This window comes from Choloepus didactylus, chromosome 13 (assembly GCF_015220235.1).
Source record: "Choloepus didactylus isolate mChoDid1 chromosome 13, mChoDid1.pri, whole genome shotgun sequence".
NCBI lineage: Eukaryota > Metazoa > Chordata > Mammalia > Pilosa > Megalonychidae > Choloepus > Choloepus didactylus.
This window is the reverse complement of record NC_051319.1, coordinates 77,378,105-77,399,354: the sequence shown is the minus strand read 5'-3', so window position 1 is coordinate 77,399,354 and position 21,250 is coordinate 77,378,105. Positions and strand designations below refer to the sequence as shown.

The 21,250-nt window shown below is 37.1% G+C and overlaps 1 protein-coding gene across 1 annotated transcript in view; it reads left to right on the top strand.

The window, feature by feature from the left end:
• Positions 1 to 20,313, top strand: part of CDKL3 (cyclin dependent kinase like 3) — a 112,632-nt gene extending 92,319 nt beyond the window's left edge. The window contains 6 exon segments of the mRNA XM_037800791.1: positions 2,096 to 2,249; positions 2,358 to 2,686; positions 15,955 to 16,048; positions 17,041 to 17,203; positions 17,961 to 18,058; positions 20,002 to 20,313. Coding sequence (XP_037656719.1) covers positions 2,096 to 2,249; positions 2,358 to 2,686; positions 15,955 to 16,048; positions 17,041 to 17,203; positions 17,961 to 18,058; positions 20,002 to 20,055 — 892 coding nt within the window. The 3' untranslated portion in view covers positions 20,056 to 20,313.
• Positions 20,314 to 21,250: the final 937 nt, after the last annotated feature.

Genomic DNA, 21,250 nt, shown 5'->3' with positions numbered 1-21,250 from the left:
TGTTGCTATATTAGATTATTCTCTTGGGGTAGAGTAGGAACATGTTGGAAGTAAAGTAGTTATGTTAGGTTAGTTGTCTTTTTCTTACTTCCTTATTATTGTTTGTTTGAAATGTTTTTTTATTGTTTGTTTTAAAAATTTTTTTGATATAGTTAATAGTTAATTTTTTAAAAATGAGTTAATTAAAAAAAAAATGAAAAAAATATACAGAGCCCCCCTGAGGAGCTGGTGGAGAATGCAGGGGTGTTAGACTTCCCCACCTCGATGGTTGCTGGTGTGCTCACAGACATAGGGGACTGGTGGTCTGATGGGCTGAGCCCTCTCCCATGGGACTTGCCCTTGGGAAGACTGTTGGCTGCAAAGGAGAGGCTAGGCCTGCCTATAATTGTGCCTAAGGGTCTCCTCCTGAATGCCTCTTTGTTGCTCAGATGTGGCCCTCTCTCTCTAGCAACTGGGCAGGTGATATCACTGCCCTCCCCACTACATGACATCTGACACCCAGGGGTGTAAATCTCCCTGGCAATGTGGAATATGACTCCCAGGGAGGAATCTAGACCCGGCATCATGGGAAGGAGAACATCTTGACCAAAAGGGGGATGTGAAATGAAATGAAATAAGTTTCAGTGGCAGAGAGATTCCAAAAGGAGCCAAGAAGTCACTCTGGTGGGCACTCTTACACACAATATAGACAACCCTTTTTAGGTTCTAATGAATTGGAATAGCTAGCAATAAATACTTGAAACTATCAAACTACAACCCAGAACCCTTGAATCTTGAAGACGACTGTATAAAAATGTAGCTTATTAGGGGTGACAGTGTCATTGGGAAAGCCATATGGACCACACTTCCCTTTGTCCAGTGTATGGATGGATGAGTAGAAAAATGGGGGCAAAAAAAAAAAAAAGGCACCCAGTGTTCTTTTTTACTTTAATTGTTCTTTTTCACTTTAATTTGTATTCTTATTATTTTTGTGTGTGTGGTAATGAAAATGTTCAAAAATTAATTTTGGTGGTGATTGCACAACCATAAAATGGTACTGTGAACAACTGAATGTACACTTTGTATGATTGCACGGTATGTAAATATATCTCAATAAAATTGAATTTTAAGCACATGAAAAGATTCTAAACATCACTAGCTATTAGGGAAATTCAAATAAAAAAGTAGATGAATGGATAAATAAAATGTAGTATATTCATATAATGGAATATTATTCAGCCATAAAAGTAGTGAAGTGCTGATACATGCTACAACATGAATGAATCTTGAAAACATTATACTGAGTGAAGTAAGCTAGATACAAAAGGACATATATATGATTTTACTTATGTGAAATATCTAGAAGAGGCAAAATCATAGAGACAGAAAGTATATTAGAGGTTATTAGGGCCTAGGTGGAGGGAGTAATAGGGAATTATTGTTTAATGGGTAGAGAATTTCTGTTTGGTGTGATGAAAAATTTTGGAAATAAGTGATGATGCTTGCACAACATTATGAGTGTAATTAATTAATGCCACTGAATTGCACACTTAAAAATAGTTAAAATTCCAAATTTTGTTATTTTACCACAGTGAAAAACTAGTGCAAAAGAGAAAGAAAGAAAAAGAGAAAGAAAGAAAAGTAAGCCAAAACCAACAACTTCCCCTCAATATTGATGTATTCTGTTATATTTTGTACTGAATTACTTCTTTAGGGTACGATTTCATAGAAATTAGTTTATCTTTTAAATCCTGTTACTTTAAAGAACCACAAAAGGACAAAGTAGTTTGAACCTTCCTTGAAAAGAATAGTGCATTTATAAAAATTAAAAGTAACACTTTTACTGAGTGACGTTTATAGCGCAAAAAGAATTTAATTCATAGTCTATTTTGTAAAAGTTTGATGTAGTAAATTACCATGGCAAAATATTTGAAATATATATCTTCACTAGGAAGCAATTTGGATTTGGTAAATATTAGGACATCTGCTGGCATGCATTGCATGATGATTTATTTATGCTGTAGATGCAATGTAAATTAAGTGATTAAAAGGCTCGTTAGAGATAAAATACTCTTTGTAAACAAAACGGTTATAGTTGATATTTTTGTTTTTTCAGATTCATACCAGAACTGAGAGCTAAATTACTACAAGAAGCAAAAGTCAATTCATTCATAAAGCCAAAAGAGAGCTCTAAAGAAAATGAACTTACAAAAGAGGAAAGAAAAACAATGTATAGCAATACACTGCTAAGTGGTTCAGTTTTGGGAAAGGTAAGGAATTTGGGTTTCTTTTTAGTCCATTAACTGTATTATCGGTAGCATGCTAATGACTAAAATAACTGTTTTCATGACTCAGATTTTGGATGTTATCTGTTCCAGGAAATGGAAAAAGAGAAAAAGCCCAAGGAAATCAAAATCAGAGTTATTAAAGTCAAAGGAGGAAAAGGAGATCTCTCTGAACCAAAAAAGACAGAGTATGAAGGTGGACATTGTCAGCAGGACACAATTGAAAATGCTTATACTGTGTCTCAAGATACAAAACCTGTAATCACTGAACCACCAAACCCTGTCAATCTCAGCACTAGCTTTAATAGCATGAAAGAAGACCCATATGCTGGAGGTTGTATGACAATGCCACCCATCAATCTAACTAGCAGTAATTTAATGACTGCAAATCCCAATTCAAATCTCACTCACTCCAATCCAAGGTGAGCTGTGACAGTGGACCTAACTTATTGTAATGTATATTGAAGAATCAATTGTATATTGAAGAATCAAGTTCATAGTGTCTATACATAAATTGAACTTGCAGGTATATTGAAAGTACAATTGAAAAAAGGGCCATTTACTGGGTACTTCTTATGAGTGCTGTAGGAGAAATGAACTTTTCTTGGCTATATAGATGCTTAATTTTTGACTTATGTGTTTTTGGAAAAGCCTCATTTTTTTTTTTTTTTTAAAGATCCTCAGAAAAGTTTCTTCCATTTTGAAGAGGAAAAAGATGATATAATCTAAGTTTTGATATTGATATGCCTTGGTATAACAAAGTAAGCTTTAATTCAGTGTCATAGCAAATTCTTTTTATTTTATTTTATTTTATTTTTAAAATTTTATTTTGAAATAAATACAAAGTTTTAGGAACAGTTGCAAAACAATACAACCCCCATACACAGAACTCCAGCATACCCTGACCCCTCCACCGATACCCCGATCCACCAACTTTAACGTGCTGTCACACCACCATTTCTCTTTCCCTCCCTCCCTCCTTCTCTCCCTATCTATCATCCGTCATCTATTGCTCTGTCTTCTGAACATATGAGAGCAAGCTGCACACATCCTTGAACAAACACTATAATTCACATGTATAATTCCCATGAACAAGAACATTCTTTTATGCAATCCCATTAAGTGCAGCTAAGAAGTTCAAGAAATTCAACGTTGATACGAAGCTTACATTCTATATTTCCTTTTTTTTCTTTTTCCTTGTGTCTCAACTGTGTTCCTTTGAGCCTCCTGTCCTCCATCCTCAGATCCCATCCAGGATCATCCTTGGCATTCAATTGTCATCTATTTAGACTGTCTTTTTTTTTTTTTTTTCAATTGTAGAAACATATATACAGCCTAAATCTTCCCATTCCACCCCCTCCCTAGCATTCCATTAGTGGGATTAATCACATTTAGAATGTTGTAATGCTATCACCTTCCCACCGTCCATTACTAGAAATTTCCCTTCATGTCAAACAGCAACCCTACGCTCATTTCTTAACTCCCCATTGCCCCTTCCCCCACTTCTCATAACCCATACTCTACTTTTCATCTCTATGGTCATATTCTCTGATAATTTCTTTGTGTTTACTGTGGGGCTTAAATTTAACCTCTTAAGTCCATAACAATCTTGTTTTTCTTTGATACCAACTTAACTTCAATAGGACACGTAAACTATGTTCCTATACTCCTCCGTTCCCCCACCTTTATATAGTTCTTGTCAAAAATTACATGTTTTACATTGAGTCCAAAACCACTGATTTGTCATTAGAGTTTGTGTATTTTATATCATGTAGGAAGTAAATAGTGGAGTTACAAATAAAAAATTATTGACTTCTATTTGTCTTCCATTGTGGTCAGAGAATGTGCTTTGAATATATTCAATTTTTTTTAATTTTTTTTTTAATTCAGTTTTATTGATATATATTCACAAACCATACAGTCATCCATGGTATACAATCAACTGTTCACAGTATGATCATATAGTTATCACCACAATCTATTTCTGAACATTTTCCTTACATCAGAAAGAATCAGAATAAGAATAAAAAATAAAAGTGAAAAGAGAATACCCAAACCATCCCCCCATCCCACCCTATTTGTCATTTAGTTTTTACTCCCATTTTTCTACTGATTTTTTTTTCAATTTTTTAACTTTTGTTTATCAAAAAATTAAAAACAAACAGGCAAACAACAACCAAAAAAAACCCCACAACATTTCAAACAAAGCAATGGATTAAGGAAAACAAATAACCTAAAATAACTACTTTGCTTCCAATATGTTCCTACCATACCCCAAGAAAATTAATAAACCATGTCCAAACAGAGGAGTAAGAAAAACAAATAATCTAAAATAACTACATTGCTTCCAACATGTTCCTACCATACCCCAAGAAAATTAACAACCCCTAAGAAAACAAAGGAATAAGAGAAAAAAAAAACTTAAAATAACTCTATTGCTTCCAACATGATCTTCCTGTATCCAAGAAAGTTTACAAACCATAATCATTCCTGAGCATTCCCATAACATTGAGATTACCCTCCATAGTTTATCTGTTCTTATTAGATTATCATTTCCCCTCCACTAATTGGTATCTCTAGGTCCCCTACATTCTACAGTATAAAACATTGTACATTTTTCACAGAATTCACATTAGTGGTAACATACAATATCTCTCTTTTTGTGCCTGGCTTATTTTGCTCAGCATTATGTCGTTTTTTTTTTTTTTTTTTTTTTAATCTTCATTTTATTGAGATATATTCATATACCACACAGTCATACAAAACAAATCGTACTTTTGATTGTTCACAGTACCATTACATAGTTGTACATTCATCACCCAAATCAATCCCTGACACCTTCATTAGCACACACACAAGAATAACAAGAATAATAATTAGAGTGAAAAAGAGCAATTGAAGTAAAAAGAACACTGGGTACCTTTGTTTGTTTCCTTCCCCTATTTTTCTACTCATCCATCCATAAACTAGACAAAGTGGAGTGTGGTCCTTATGGATTTCCCAATCCCCTTGTCACCCCTCATAAGCTACATTTTTATACAACTGTCTTCGAGATTCATGGGTTCTGGGTTGTAGTTTGATAGTTCAGGTATCCACCACCAGCTACCCCAATTCTTTAGAACCTAAAAAGGGTTGTCTAAAGTGTGCGTAAGAGTGCCCACCAGAGTGACCTCTCGGCTCCTTTTGGATTCTCTCTGCCACTGAAGCTTATTTCATTTCCTTTCACATCCCCCTTTTGGTCAAGAAGATGTTCTCCGTCCCACGATGCCAGGTCTACATTCCTCCCCGGGAGTCATATTCCACGTTGCCAGGGAGATTCACTCCCCTGGGTGTCTGATCCCACGTAGGGGGGAGGGCAGTGATTTCACCTTTCAAGTTGGCTTAGCTAGAGAGACAGGGCCACATCTGAGCAACAAAGAGGCATTCGGGAGGAGGCTCTTAGGCACAACCATAGGGAGGCCTAGCCTCTCCTTTGCAGCAACCGTCTTCCCAAGGGTAAAACCTGTGGTAGAGGGCTCAACCCATCAAACCACCAGTCCCCTATGTCTGTGGTCATGTTAGCAACCATGGAGGTGGGGTAGGCGAATACCCCTGCATTCTCCACAGGCTCCTCAAGGGGGCACTGCATCTTTTTTTTTTTTTCCTTGTTTTTTTTTTTTTTTTAAATTTCCATTCTTTTTTAAAACAAATGTATGAAAAAAAATTTAAAAAGAAAACAAACATACAATAAAAGAACATTTCAAAGAGACCATAACAAGGGAGTAAGAAAAAGACAACTAACCTAAGATAACTGCTTAACTTCCAACATGTTCCTACTTTACCCCAAGAAAGTTACCTAATATAGCAACATTTCTGTGAACTTGCTCCTACTATATCCATCAGAAATTCACAGACCATAGTCATTCCTGGGCATCCCCAGAGCATTAAATAGCTTATCTGTTCTTCTTGGATTATTATTCCCCCTTCCTTAATTGCTCTCTATTGCTAGTTCCCCTACATTCTACATTATAAGCCATTTGTTTTATATTTTTCAAAGTTCACATTAGTGGTAGCATATAATATTACTCTTTTTGTGCCTGGCTTATTTCGCTCAGCATTATGTCTTCAAGGTTCATCCATGTTGTCGTATGTTTCACGAGATCGTTCCTTCTTACTGCCGCGTAGTATTCCATCGTGTGTATATACCACATTTTATTTATCCACTCATCTGTTGAAGGACATTTGGGTTGTTTCCATCTCTTGGCAATTGTGAATAATGCTGCTATGAACATTGGCGTGCAGATATCTGTTCGTGTCACTGCTTTCCGATCTTCCGGGTATATACCGAGAAGTGCAATCGCTGGATCGAATGGTAAGCTCTATATCTAGTTTTCTAAGGAACTGCCAGACTGACTTCCAGAGTGGCTGAACCATTATACAGTCCCACCAACAGTGAATAAGAGTTCCAATTTCTCCACATCCCCTCCAGCATTTGTAGTTTCCTGTTTGTTTAATGGCAGCCATTCTAACCGGTGTTAGATGGTATCTCATTGTGGTCTTAATTTGCATCTCTCTAATAGCTAGTGAAGCTGAACATTTTTTCATGTGTTTCTTGGCCATTTGTATTTCCTCTTCAGAGAACTGTCTTTTCATATCTTTTGCCCATTTTATAATTGGGCTGTCTGTACTATTGTCATTGATTTGTACGATTTCTTATATATATGCAAGATATCAGTCTTTTGTCAGATACATGGTTTCCAAAATTTTTTTCCCATTGAGTTGGCTGCCTCTTTACCTTTTTGAGAAATTCCTTTGAGGTGCAGAAACTTCTAAGCTTGAGGAGTTCCCATTTATCTATTTTCTCTTTTGTTGCTTGTGCTTTGGGTGTAAAGTCTAGGAAGTGGCCGCCTAATACAAGGTCTTGAAGATGTTTTCCTACATTATCTTCTAGGAGTTTTATGGTACTTTCTTTTATATTGAGATCTTTGGTCCATTTTGAGTTAATTTTTGTGTAGGGGTTGAGGTAGGGGTCCTCTTTCATTCTTTTGGATATGGATATCCAACTCTCCCAGCCCCATTTGTTGAAAAGACCATTATGTCTCAGTTCTGTGACTTTGGGGGGCCTTATCAAAGATCAGTCAGCCATAGATCTGAGGGTCTATCTCCTGAATTCTCAATTCGATTCCATTGATCTATATGTCTATCTTTGTGCCAGTACCATGCTGTTTTGGCAACTGTGGCTTTATAATAAGCTTCAAAGTCAGGGAGTGTAAGTCCTCCCACTTCGTTTTTCTTTTTTTAGAGTGTCTTTAGCAATTCGAGGCATCTTCCCTTTCCAAATAAATTTGATAACTAGCTTTCCAAGTCTGCAAAGTAGGTTGTTGGAATTTTGATTGGGATTGCATTGAATCTGTAGATGAGTTTGGGTAGAATTGACATCTTAATGACATTTAGTCTTCCTATCCATGAACATGGAATATTTTTCCATCTTTTAAGGTCCCCTTCTATTTCTTTTAGTAGAGTTATGTAGTTTTCTTTGTATAGGTCTTTTACATCTTTGGTTAAGTTTATTCCTAGGTACTTGATTTTTTTAGTTGCTATTGAAAATGGTATCTTTTTCTTGAGTGTCTCTTCAGTTTGTTCATTTCTAGCATATAGAAACATTACTGACTTATGTGCATTAATCTTGTATCCCGCTACTTTGCTAAATTTGTTTATTAGCTCTAGTAGCTGTATCGTCGATTTCTCAGGGTTTTCTAGATATAAGATCATATAATCTGCAAACAATGACAGTTTTACTTCTTCTTTCCAATTTGGATGCCTTTTATTTCTTTGTCTTGCCGGATTGCCCTGGCTAGCACTTCCAGCACAATGTTGAATAACAGTGGTGATAGCGGGCATCCTTGTGTTGTTCCTGATCTTAGAGGGAGGGCTTTCAGTCTGTCTCCATTGAGTATTATGCTGGCTGTGGGTTTTTCATATATGCTCTTTATCATGTTGAGGAAGTTTCCTTCAATTCCTACCTTTTGAAGTGTTTTTATCAAAAAGGGATGTTGGATTTTGTCAAATGCTTTTTCAGCATCTATTGAGATGATCAATTGATTTTTCCCTTTTGACTTGTTAATGTGTTGTAATACATTGATTGATTTTCTTATGTTGAACCATCCTTGCATGCCTGGAATAAACCCCACTTGGTCATGGTGTATGATTTTTTTAATGTGTCTTTGGATTCGATTTGCAAGTATTTTGTTGAGGATTTTTGCATCTATATTCATTAGGGAGATTGGCCGGTAGTTTTCCTTTTTTGTAATATCTTTGCCTGGTTTTGGTATTAGATTGATGTTAGCTTCATAAAATGAGTTAGGTAGTGTTCCATTTTCTTCAATGTTTTGGAAGAGTTTGAGTAAGATTGGTGTCAGTTCTTTCTGGAAAGTTTGGTAGAATTCCCCTGTGAAGCCATCTGGCCCTGGGCATTTATTTGTGGGAAGATTTTTGATGACTGATTGGATCTCTTTGCTTGTGATGGGTTGGTTGAGGTCTTCTATTTCTTCTCTGGTCAGTCTAGGTTGTTCATATGTTTCCAGGAAATTGTCCATTTCCTCTACATTATCCAGTTTGTTGCCATACAATTGTTCATAGTATCCTCTTATAATTTTTTTAATTTCTTCAGGATCTGCAGTTATGTCACCTTTTTCATTCATTATTTTGTTTATATGGGTCTTCTCTCTTTTTGATTTTGTCAGTCTAGCTAGGGGCTTGTCAATCTTGTTGATCTTCTCAAAGAACCAACTTTTGTTGATATTTATCCTCTTCTATTGTTTTTTTGTTCTCTATGTCATTTATTTCTGCTTTAATCCTTGTTATTTCTTTTCTTCTACTTGGTTTAGGATTGGTTTGCTGTTCATTTTCTAGCTTCTTCAGTTGATCCATTAGTTCTTTGATTTTGGCTCTTTCTTCCTTTTTAATATATGCGTTTAGTGCTATAAATTTCCCCCTTAGCACTGCTTTTGCTGCATCCCATAGGTTTTGGTATGCTGTGTTCTCATTTTCATTCGTCTCTATATATTTAGCAATTTCTCTTGCTATTTCTTCTTTAACCGACTGATTGTTTAGGAGTGTGTTGTTTAACCTCCAGGTATTTGTGAATTTTCTAAGTCTCTAAATGGTTATTGACTTCTAATTGTATTCCATTGTGGTCAGAGAATGTGCTTTGAATAATTTCAATCTTTTTAAATTTATTGAGGCTTGTTTTATGTCCCAGCATATGATCTATTCTGGAGAAAGTTCCGTGAGCACTAGAAAAGTATGTGTATCCTGGTGATTTGGGATGTAATGTCCTGTAGATGTCTGTTAAATCTAATTCATTTATCAGATTGTTTAAGTTTTCAATTTCCTTATTGGTCTTCTGTCTGGTTGATCTATCTATAGGAGAGAGTGATGTGTTGAAGTCTCCCACAATTATTGTGGAAACATCAATTGCTTCCTTTAGTTTTGCCAGTGTTTCTCTCATGTATTTTGTGGCACCTTGGTTGGGTGCATAGACATTTACGATTGTTATTTCTTCTTGCTGAATTGCCCCTTTTATTAGTACGTAGTGGCCTTCTTTGTCTCTCAAAACATCCCTGCATTTGAAGTCTATTTTATCTGAGATTAATATTGCTACACCTGCTTTCTTTTGGCTGTAGCTTGCATGAAATATTTTTTTCCATCCTTTCACTTTCAGTTTCTTTGTGTCCCTGTGTCTAAGATGAGTCTCTTGTATGCAACATATTGATGGTTCATTTTTTTTGATCCATTCTGCGAATCTATATCTTTTAATTGGGGAGTTTAATCCATTTACATTCAACGTTATAACCGTGAAGGCATTTCTTGAATCAGCCATCTTATCCTTTGGTTTATGTTTGTCATATTTTTCCCCTCTGTCTATTAATATCCTTTATTGTACCCATACCGAATCTCTTTAGTACTGAACCTTTCTCCAAGTCTCTCTGTCCTGTCTTTGTTTCTCTGTCTGTAGGGCTCCTTGAGTATCTCCAGTAGGGCAGGTCTCTTGTTAGCAAATTCTCTCAGCATTTGTTTGTCTGTGAAAAATTTAAGCTCTCCCTCAAATTTGAAGGAGAGCTTTGCTGGATAAAGTATTCTTGGCTGGAAATTTTTCTCACTCAGAATTTTAAATATATCGTGCCACTGCTTTCTCACCTCCATGGTGGCTGCTGAGTAGTCACTACTTAGTCTTATGCTGTTTCCTTTGTATGTGGTGAATTGCTTTTCTCTTGCTGCTTTCAGAACTTGCTCCTTCTCTTCTGTGTTTGACTAGTGTGATCAGTATAGTGTCTCGGAGTGGGTTTATTTGGATTTATTCTATTTGGAGTTCGCTGAGCATTTATGATTTGTGTATTTATGTTGTTTAGAAGATTTGGGAAGTTTTCCCCAACAATTTCTTTGAATACTCTTCCTAGACCTTTACCCTTTTCTTCCCCTTCTGGACACCAATGAGTCTTATATTTGGACGTTTCATGTCATCTATCATATCCCTGAGGTCCATTTCGATTTTTTCAATTTTTTTTCCCCATTCTTTCTTTTATGCTTTCATTTTCCATTCTGTCATCTTCGAGGTCACTGATTCGTTGTTCAACTTCCTCTAGTCTTGTACTATGAGTGTCCAGAATCTTTTAATTTGGTCAACAGTTTCTTTAATTTCCATAAGATCATCCATTTTTTTATTTAGTCTTGCAATGTCTTCTTTATGCTCTTCTAGGGTCTTCTTGATTTCCTTCATATCCCGTACTATGGTCTCATTGTTCATCTTTAGTTCTTTGAGTAGCTGCTCTAGGTGCTGTTTCTCTTCTGGTCTTTTGATTTGGGTGCTTGGGCTTGGGTTATCCATATCGTCTGGTTTTTTCATATGCTTTATAATTTTCTGTTGTTTTTGGCCTCGTGGCATTTGCTGAACTTGATAGGGTTCTTTTAGGATTTGTAGACCAATTGAAGTCCTTATCTCTAATTTATCAGATCTACAGCTTCGTGGAGTACACTTCTCTAACTACCCAGCAGGTGGCGTCCACTGAGCCACCTGTTCTCCACAAGCCAGTTCTCCCCTGCTTAGCCTTTTTGGTGAGTGGGGGAGTGAGTCTTGTGGGGTCCAATTGGTGTACCAAGCTTGCGTGTGTAGTTGGTGTTGCCTGCCCTGTATATGGGGCGTGTTTCTGGGCAGTCAGGGAGGAGGGGTGGCTCTAACAATCAAATCTCCCTGGTGATCCTAGAGTTTTAAAGCTGCTGCAATAGTCTAATCCTTCAGTTCAGTCCTGCCACAGTTTGTCTCTGCAACTGACCCACAAGTCCTTGGTATTGGTGTATGGCTCCTGAGACTTGCAAGTGGGCCCCTCTTCCAGGCCGTGCACCCCGGGTCCTCTGTTGAGGGATGACTGTGCTATGTCACAGGTGAGTGCCATCCCCCCAGGGCAGTTCTGGGCTGCTGGGCTGTGTAGGGAGGCTCCCAGTCTGCTGAAATGATGGCTGAATGGGGCTTTGTTAATTCACACTGCTCTACCTTCCAAGCTCTGGGACAATCAGCTGAGGTTGCAGGGAAGGCTAATGTCCACGCCCAGTTTTGTGGTGTGTGCCTGTTATTTGAAGCACTTCCGTCACACTGGGTTGTCTGGGGCAGTTCTGGGCTATGGGCTGGCGATGGGCAGGAGTGTTTCCTGTCCACCAGGATGATGGCTGTGAGCGTACACCCCCCTTTTCTTGGGAAGTTGTGGTGTTTAGTGAATTTTCTCAGCCACTGGATTATTGTGTTTTGTCTCAGAGCTCTCCTAGTTCTGCTCTTGACTTGACCTGCCCAAATAGCAAGTCTTTGAAGCTTTCTGTATTGGGCTTCTTAGAGTAATTGTTTTAGAAAAGAAAAAAGGATTAAAAAAAACAAAAACAAAAACAAACAAAGAAAACAAAAAAAAACCGGGCCCCTCCTCAGAGATCTAATGGGTTATTGAAATGCTAAGAGACAAAGCAACCAGGGCCATTAAGGAAAGGTCCACAGGGCAGAGAGATCAGCTTTTCTTTCGGGATTTGCATATGCGCCTCCGGGCCCTTCCCCTTTCTATGTTCACCAGAACTCCAAAAACCCTCCGCTTTTATTTTGGAGTTTTTCGTGTTTTTTTTTTTTTTTTCTATGCCTGTCTCCTCTCTGCTGGGCTGGCTGCTCTCAGATTCTCTGGTGTCTGGTCTCAGTCTATCTGTGGTTGGAGTTTGAATCAGTAGAATGAGTTTTGGATAAGAGCTGCCACTGCAGTTCTCCCTTCTCCTTCCCGGAGCTGACAGCCCCTCCTTCCCCGGGACTGAGCCTGGCAGGGAGGGGCGCGGGTCCCCTGGCCGCAAAAACTTTCAGATTTTGCTGATCTCAGCAGTTCCACGTTTTCATGAGTGTTGTATGAAGTATGCCCAAATGCAGATTGCTCTGTGGTGTCCAGTCCACGCAGTTCCTGGCTTTCTACCTACTTTCCTGGAGGAGTAACTAAGACATACAGCTCACCAGTCTGCCATCTTGCCCCCGCCTCCCCAATTGTTTTTTTTTATTTTATTTTATAATTTATTGAGGCTTGCTTTATGTCCCAGCATATGGTCAATTCTGGAGAAAGATCGTGATCACTAGAGAAAAATTTGTGTCCTGGTGATTTGGGATGTAAGGTTCTATATGTCTGTTAAAATTCTCTGTATCTCTCTCTCCTTTCTTTGTTTCTCTGTCGGTAGGGCTCCCTTTAGTATCTGAAGTAGGGCAGGTCTTTTACTGGCAAAATCTGTCAGCATTTGTTGTCTGTGAAAAATTTAAGCACTCCCTCAAATTTGAAGGAGAGTTTTGCTGGGTAAAGTATTCTTGGCTGGAAATTTTTGTCTCTCAGGATTTTAAATGTGTCATGCTACTGCCTTCTCTTTTCTATGGTGGCTGCTGAGTAGTCACTACTTAGTCTTATGTTGTTTCCTTTGTATGTGGTGAATTTCTTTTCTCTTTCTGCTTTCAGAACTTGCTCCTTCTCTTCAGTATTTGACAATCTGATCAGAATAGGTCTTGGAGTGGGTTTATTTGGATTTATTCTATTTGGAGTTTGCTGGGCATTTATGCTTTGTGTATTTATATTGTGTAGTAGGTTTGGGAAGTTTTCCCCAACAATTTCTTTGAATACTTGACCTTTACCCTTCTCTTCCCTTTCTGGGACACCAATGAGTCTTAAATTTGGATGTTTATTTTATCTAACATATCCCTGAGATCCATTTCATTTTTTTCAATTTTTTTCTCCATTCTTTCTTTTGTTCTTTCATTTTCTGTTCTGTGGTCCTCTAGGACACTGAGTTGTTGTTTATCTTCCTCTAGTCTTGTGTTATGAGTATCCAGAATCTTTTTAATTTGGCCAATAGTTTCATTTATTTCCATAAGATCTTCTATTTTTTCATTTACTTTTGCAATGTCTTCTTTATGCTCTTCTAGCGTCTTCTTTATGCCCTTTATATCCTGTGCCATGTTCTTCTTGTCCTTTATATCCTGTGCTGTGCTCTCATTGTTTGATTGTAGTCCTTTGATTAATTGCGCCAAGTTCTGTGTCTCTTCTGATATTTTGATTTGGGTGTTTGGGATTGGGTTCTCCATATCATCTGGTTTTATCATATGCTTTTAAGATTTTCTGTCGTTTTTGGCCTCTTGGCATTTGCTTTGTTTGATAGGTTTCTTTCAAGTTGTAAAAAATACCAGTCTAATTTTTCAGAACTACAACTTGGTGGCATACACTTTCTCTAACTAACCAGCAGATGGAGTCTGCAAGTCACCTATTCCCCTCAAGTCAGTTCTCCTCAACTTTGTCTTTGTGGTGTGTGAGGAAGTGATTCTTGTGGGGTTCAATTGGTGAACTCAGTTTGCGTGTGTTGTTGGAACTGTCCGCCCTGAATGTGGGGTGTGTGTCTCGGTGGTTAGGGAGGCAGGGCCGCTTTAATATTCAAACCTCCCAGGTTTTCCCGGAGAGTCAAGGCTGTTGCAAGAGTCTAAGCCTTCATTTCAGTTTTGCCCCAGATTTTTTTCTGCTGCTGACCCACAAATCGCCGTTATTGACGTGGCATCCCTGGGTTTTCCAAGCAGGCCCCCCTTCTCAGCTGTGGTCTTCCAGGACCTCTGCTGAGGGAAGGCTGTGCTACATCACAAGTGCATGCCATCCCTCAAGGGAAGCCCTGGGCCGCCGGGCTGTGCAGCGGCGCTCCCAGCCTGGTGCAAAGATGGCTGAATGGGTCATCTCAACCCGCCCCCCCCTTTATGCACAGCTCCACCTTCCCAGCTCCAGGACAACTAGCTATGTATGCACCCAAGGCCACTGTCCATGGCCGATATCGTGGCATGTGCACGGTGCTGTGGGATACACTCCCCGTCAGACTGGGTTTCCTGGCGTGGCTCTGGGCTGTGGATACAGCCCCGGGCAGGAGTGTCTCCAGCCCGCCGGGGAGCCGGCTGCAAGCAGCGCCATTTCTTTCTCCTTTTGGCTCTCCCCTCTGCCCCCTTGGCCCTGAGGGAATCACCAGCGGTCTATCCTCCACACCAGGCACCGAGAGTTTGGCACAGCCTGCTTCTGCCGTGCTTCACTGCGCAGTTCTCACCGTTGTAACTGCAGCCGCTCCTGGGTTTTTTTTTGTTGTTTTTTAAAAGAACTAGTCTGTCTCCAAATGCCAACCCCCAGTTTCCTCACACTGCAGCATGGCCGCGGGACTTTCAGCTGGCTTACTCACTCGTTTCAGAATGCAGACTCCCAGTTTCACCAAGTGCATGGTCCCTGTGGTTTTAGCAGACCTTGTCCAGCTTGTGCATCACTGAAACAGTGTTCTGGGTCACTTTCTGGTTTTTATCTAGTATTTTTCATGGAGGTGTTTTTTTGCCGTCTCACCTAGCCACCATCTTAGTTTCTCCCCATAGCAAATTCTTTACATGGGGAAAGGATGGTTGCAAATAGTCTTTTACAGTTAAATAGTCTTTCAAGATAAAATATTTTGGGAGAAAAAAGCGTATTATGCCAGTTTTAGATTTAGCTGCTAATATAGGCTGAGAGACCAGTACAGTGAGTTTGGTTAATCTGGTTAATCCAGGATAGTGTGATAGGTGGTGGGGTCTAGCAGGGCATCAGGATCAGTTCTAAGTTTCAGGAGAGTACCATGCATCTGGGTGAGGAAGTAAACTCTAGGTTCATGAGCCCAAGTAGATCCTAGCAAACTGGTTTGGGCTATATGTTGTGTAGCTTACTGGTCTATAGAAGTGGGCAAGTAGGCATGTCTGTGTCAGTCCAAAGGTACAGTAGGCTACATACAAGAAGAACCCAATTATTCTTAGGTGACCCCCAAACTATGGTTCCAGTAATGGTGATTGTTATAAGCCAGCATTTGCAGTTCGGAAACCCATTAGTTAAGAGGACCAGATTTAGAACAGATAGAAGGGACCAAGTAGGCCAGCAGGAGTAACTCCACAACATGGTTGTCACCACTGGTCTTAACCATGAGTTAGTTGCTTTCTGTCCTATTGTCACCTCTCTGTTTAGAGCAATTGGTACTTAAGGTCTGACAATTGCACTTTGGCACTCAGGGTTTAAACAGTAGACTTTTATGGTATAACTTGTTCATGATTGAAGCTGAAAGAAAGATACGTCTAGGAAATTCTAATAATTTCTCTTTTGTTTTTAAATTTTAGGTTAACTGAAAAAGCAAAAAAGAGACGTACCTCTTCACAGTCTATTGGACGCATTATGTCTAATAGCAAGCAAGAGGATACAGGTCCCATTCAAGTAAGGAAAGAAGCTAGTCATTAAAATATGATCTTTTTCAACATTATCCCCTCTTTTCCTTTTCATTATCTTTGGGGTTCCAGCACTTTTAAAAATCTCTTTTTAGCTTCTTTTTTTTTTTTCTTCCTGAGATGAAAATAGGCCATCATTTCCTTAATGTTTCCACAACTTTAGTTATTTTCTTATAGCTGGAGTTGTGTATTTAATGTCTGACTTGGGTAGAATAAGTTAAGCTGTCCACCTTTAAAAGTCACAAGACTTTTTGATTCTTCACTTTCTTCACTTCCTAAAACTGTTTTTGGTATCTTACTTCCAAGATTAAAAGCAATTGCTAAATAGATACAACTTAACCTCATTTTACTAGGAAAAATGACCAATGTAGTTCATTTCCTGATTTTTTACATAGGGAATTGGTTTATTCAGAATTGAATAGCACAGAATAATTTTATAGTAATAAAAATTGAAGACAACACAAACACAATCAAGAGCAGGGGACTAGTTAAGTATATTAGTGTAAATACATATAGTGGGATACTATATTACATTGTGGAAGAGTGTTTATTAATCTAGGAAAGTTTTTACAGTGTGTTGCTGGATTCACACATAATTTTTTTCCTTTGCATTTCCCTGTGTTCTGCATAGAGCCTATCATTTTATAATTAGAAAAATAAAAGTTATTAATAAGACTAATTGAAGCAATTTGTCCAAACTCAAAAGTGCAAAGTAGAAATTAAAAGTTAAGATTGTAGTTCTCATGATCAAGACTATTATTCTCAGAATAGTCAATATGCAAAGAAAAAAGTTTAGTTTAGGAAGCTTTTATGGACTTTGATCTGTTTATTCTACTTCTTAATTATTAAAATAACCATGCAAAATAGGCATTATCATACCTATCTCCCACCATCCAAATGTCTGGCACATCTGGTCTTCTCATTCTAGAAATAGTTTCACTCATTTCTTCACACTTAACTCTTGTTTATTTCTTTGTTTAGAGCCAAACAGAGAAGGGTGTATTTAATGAGCGAACAGGTCAAAGTGACCAAATGGCAAATGGGAACAAACGGAAGCCGAATTTTTCCAGATCTGACAGGAAAGAGTTCCATTTCCCAGAATTACCTTTCATAATACAGTCAAAAGAGATGAAAGGAATGGAAGGTACACATTTGTTACCTAATCAAATCTGTAGATAATTTCATTTATGTAAGAGTTTTTTTGTAATCTAACTTACATTTATTTCATTGTATGATTTCAGTAGAAAATAGTAAATTGCTGAGAAAAATATTTTCTGCTGATGAGATTTTTTCCCATAGTCAAATAAGTGATGAGACTGAAAAGATATCATTTTGAAGGGGTTAAGAAAGCTTTGAAGAATAAATTTTTCATTAGCTCATTGTTGAGCTATTGGAACAGTATTTGAGGAAGGTGGTTTTGGTTCAGTATATGACCAGGAGCAAATTACTTTCCTATGTTTCTCTGTGCTTATTTGCCTATATAGTAGCAAGAATGTTATATGTGCTTTGAGTATCCAAAGATTTAATAGAGTAAGATTTGTAACATGTATTATCCTCTTGAAATGAAAATCATTTTCTGCGTATTGGGTAAATGTTCTTAAGTTTCTTTGAAGAATAGTGACACCTTGTGAAAAGTTCATATAATAGCAAGATGGGTCAAGAGGAATACTGACTTAATAGTTACACTCAGTTTTAATATTTGGTATTAAACTTATATTAATACTTTGTTGACTATAAAGTTATAAGAAAAATATCTTTGGCACATTTCACAATTACTACTAATGATGTGAGAAACTGACTTTATTGGATATCAGAATTTCCATTTGAAACTCTTGAGAAGAAAAGTAAAATTTCAAGGTAGTAATAACAAGTTGTCATTGTTCTATATATTTTTGCAAAAGTTAAACAGTTAAAAGTGCTGAAGAGGGAGCCAAAGAAAACAGATTCATCTAAAATACCAACTTTACTTAATGTGGATCAAAATCAAGAAAAACAAGAGGTAAAATTTTTAAAAAATAATTTTTCTAAGGAATGCTGTTTAGAGCTCTTGATTTGGTAAATAAATTTATTCACTACTATTGGAAAGCTATATAAAAATTCAAAATTCTATAATCTTTGTACTCTAGAAACAGTCTATATTTTCCTAGAATACAAATTATTAAAAGTTTCTAACAGATTTTTTTGGGTAGGGAATACCAGCCCTCATTTGATTGTAAAGTGAATAAAATACCTGTATTGTGTGTATTACCCAGAGAATACTTGAGTTATGTGTATTGCTAAACATTGGACAGGTAAGCCATGTCAGGGGAAGTAAATAGCGTATAACTACAGTAATATTGACTACAAGCACTATAGTATCTTCCTTCCTTCTCTTTTTTTCTCTCCAGTTTATTCCCCATCTCTGCTATCCACCTACTGTCCTATTTGCGTAAAGATTTGCTCTCAGCTAGCTATCAAGTAATCTTGTTGACATGTTCCTAGCCTCCACACACCAGACTGATTCTTTAATTTTATTGGGAATCTTGAAGCCCTTAACATCCAAATGAATACTCACTAAAGGTACTCTTTTAAGAGATGGGGATTGTTCTGCTCACCCACTGAATTAAATCATAGATGACCACATATTTTACACACTTGTGAGATCTTGTCTGTATGCAACTTACCAACTTTATCTCAGTTTCTTCTTTTAATAAAACTAATTACATTTTTATTCATGTGAAATTATCACATACTTACAGGAAATTTGAAGGAATTAGAAAAATAGTTATAAACCTTGATCTGAAACTATGTAGGAAAGCATTTTAACTAAGGGTACTCTACAACACTTGGATAGAAGGGTTATAGACACTGTTAGGTGTATCCTCACTGTGACATTTAGTACTGTGCCTTAATCTTGGCATAGAACCTAAGAACTCCACAATCCAATTTGCAAAAAGGAGATGATATAGAACAAGAAAGCCATTAATAGGCATCTTTTAACGCATGATAAAAAGCAATGAGGTGATTTTAAACTAGTAAACTTGAGTGACTTATTCATGGTCCCAGTATGGTTTGCCATACCATACCATTTTTTTCAGTGATCAGGTGAGGTAGGGCTCCTGCATTTGGGCAAACTACTAATGTACTGCCATTGTTTATCCCACTATCCTATGAGAGCCCCAGGGAACTTAAATTACATTCCTCCGCCAAAAAAAAGAAACCTTTAAAACAGTTCTGTAATTTTTAGAATAAGTAAGTAAATAGGAAGGGGAAGCCTTTTCTTTCTCATTTGATATAGAACTCAGAAAAGATGACCTTTTTAAAAGAGTGACCTTGAAACAAGTTGTGGTTTTTAGAAATACCAAGAAGTCATTGATGTTGGTTGTAGTTTATTTGTACTGCCTATTCAAATGTGGTTCCTGATGAGTGACTAAAATTGCATATAAGGCTAGTCCATTGTTTTTAATAAAATAATGCCAGAATTGGGAAAATTTCCTGAATTTGGAGTCTGTTATTTTAGAGCATAAGAGAATATGACATGTTTTTAAAAACATAAGCCAGGGAATAGCATCTTAATTGTTCAGTTCTTGGCTCTGCCATTGACTTGTTTTTTAATTACCTAACCAGATCTAACCACTTCCCAGTTGTACAGTAAATTCTTTCAGGCAACTTAAATGTATATTGAAATAGTGTACATGTACATTGAATAGACACCATGACTGAAGGAAACCCTGAATTATTGCCACTGAGTGACTTAGGCAAGAAAAAAAAAAGAGTTCATAATAATGGCCACCTTTAGGTCTGTTTGATGATGATAAAGAGGAATATTTTGCTAAGTAATTTCCAGTTACTTTATGAAATAACCCCCAGGTGCAAAGTACGTATACTTATCTGCAGTTGTATTTCCATAGTCAGAGACTCACCCTTTTCTCAATTAAGGTCCTGTTTCTATTTACTTTTTAGAATACAGGAAATGCACAAACTGAAAGGAAGAAGAACCTGCCAGATGTAGAGTAGAAAATGCAACAGATGAAAATTCAGGGAATCCCAGAATCATTGTATGGTTAAAAAAAAAAATCCTCTTTATTAATGTTACAAACACAAAAATGCTGGCTAGAAAATTCTACAGATATATCATAAATCCTGTGTAGTTATGTGCTATTCCCCTAAATTTGTTTTTAAATTTATTAATCTTTAAATTATTCATGTTTTCTTAATTTGAATATTAATTTATTAAAAATACCTCATTGGTGCATCCTAATAAAACTACAGCTTACATTAAGTCAATAATTTTTTTTTGATGATCTGTTATTCAATCATGTTTCATTAGTGGGTCATTCTTAGCTTTATTTCGGAGCTATGTGATTACAGAAGGAAAAGTTTCTAAATGTGTAATTAAGAGAGATCCCAATACCTGGGAGCACTAAACATTGCTGAACAAATATATTTGATAAACATGAAACATGGGTTTGGTTCCACATATGAGCATTCTGAAACAGCATTCAAATATTTTATAAAGATTTTTAAAAAGATAGAAATTGAACAAAACACTGAAGCAAATATTTTGGCCTGCCCTGTATTTTATCATTTAGTAGTTTACATATAATTTAACATTAATACAGGCAAGGTTTTGGCAGCATGTATTTATATTCCTCTCCCTGGTTCTTACTAGCTTGATTTTTAATTTTAGGGTGGAGATGTCCATTGTAAAGGGAAGAATTTGAAGAGGAACAGATTTTTTTTCTGGTAGTGTTTTTTTCTTTTCAATAACTTTAAAAATACAAATTGGCAACTCTTCCCTTTTATTTTATTTATAATAGAAATGTAAAGTGAGCTGTTAAGATAGCCATTCATATACATTAGCATCATCCAACTTTTTTTGTGTTGTTAGCAAAACATTGTTTCCTCTTTCATCTTTATTCCAAGACCTTTGTTGATGTGACACTTTTATTTGGAATTATAAAGTCATCTCCTGTCTGCCTGCCTCTTTACTTGCTATGATAACTATGTAGATGACGTATTCTATCATATGACACATACTGCATTTAAACTGATTTGTGCCCTCTGACAGTCACATAACCTCAAGAACCAACTCTCTCCTTAGAATGCTCAGGTTTCCTATAGTGAGTTCTAAATGAAATATCTGACCCATTGTTTTAAGCTATTCATTACCATTGCAGGTTAAAAATATGTTGTTGGTCAGTGATAAAAG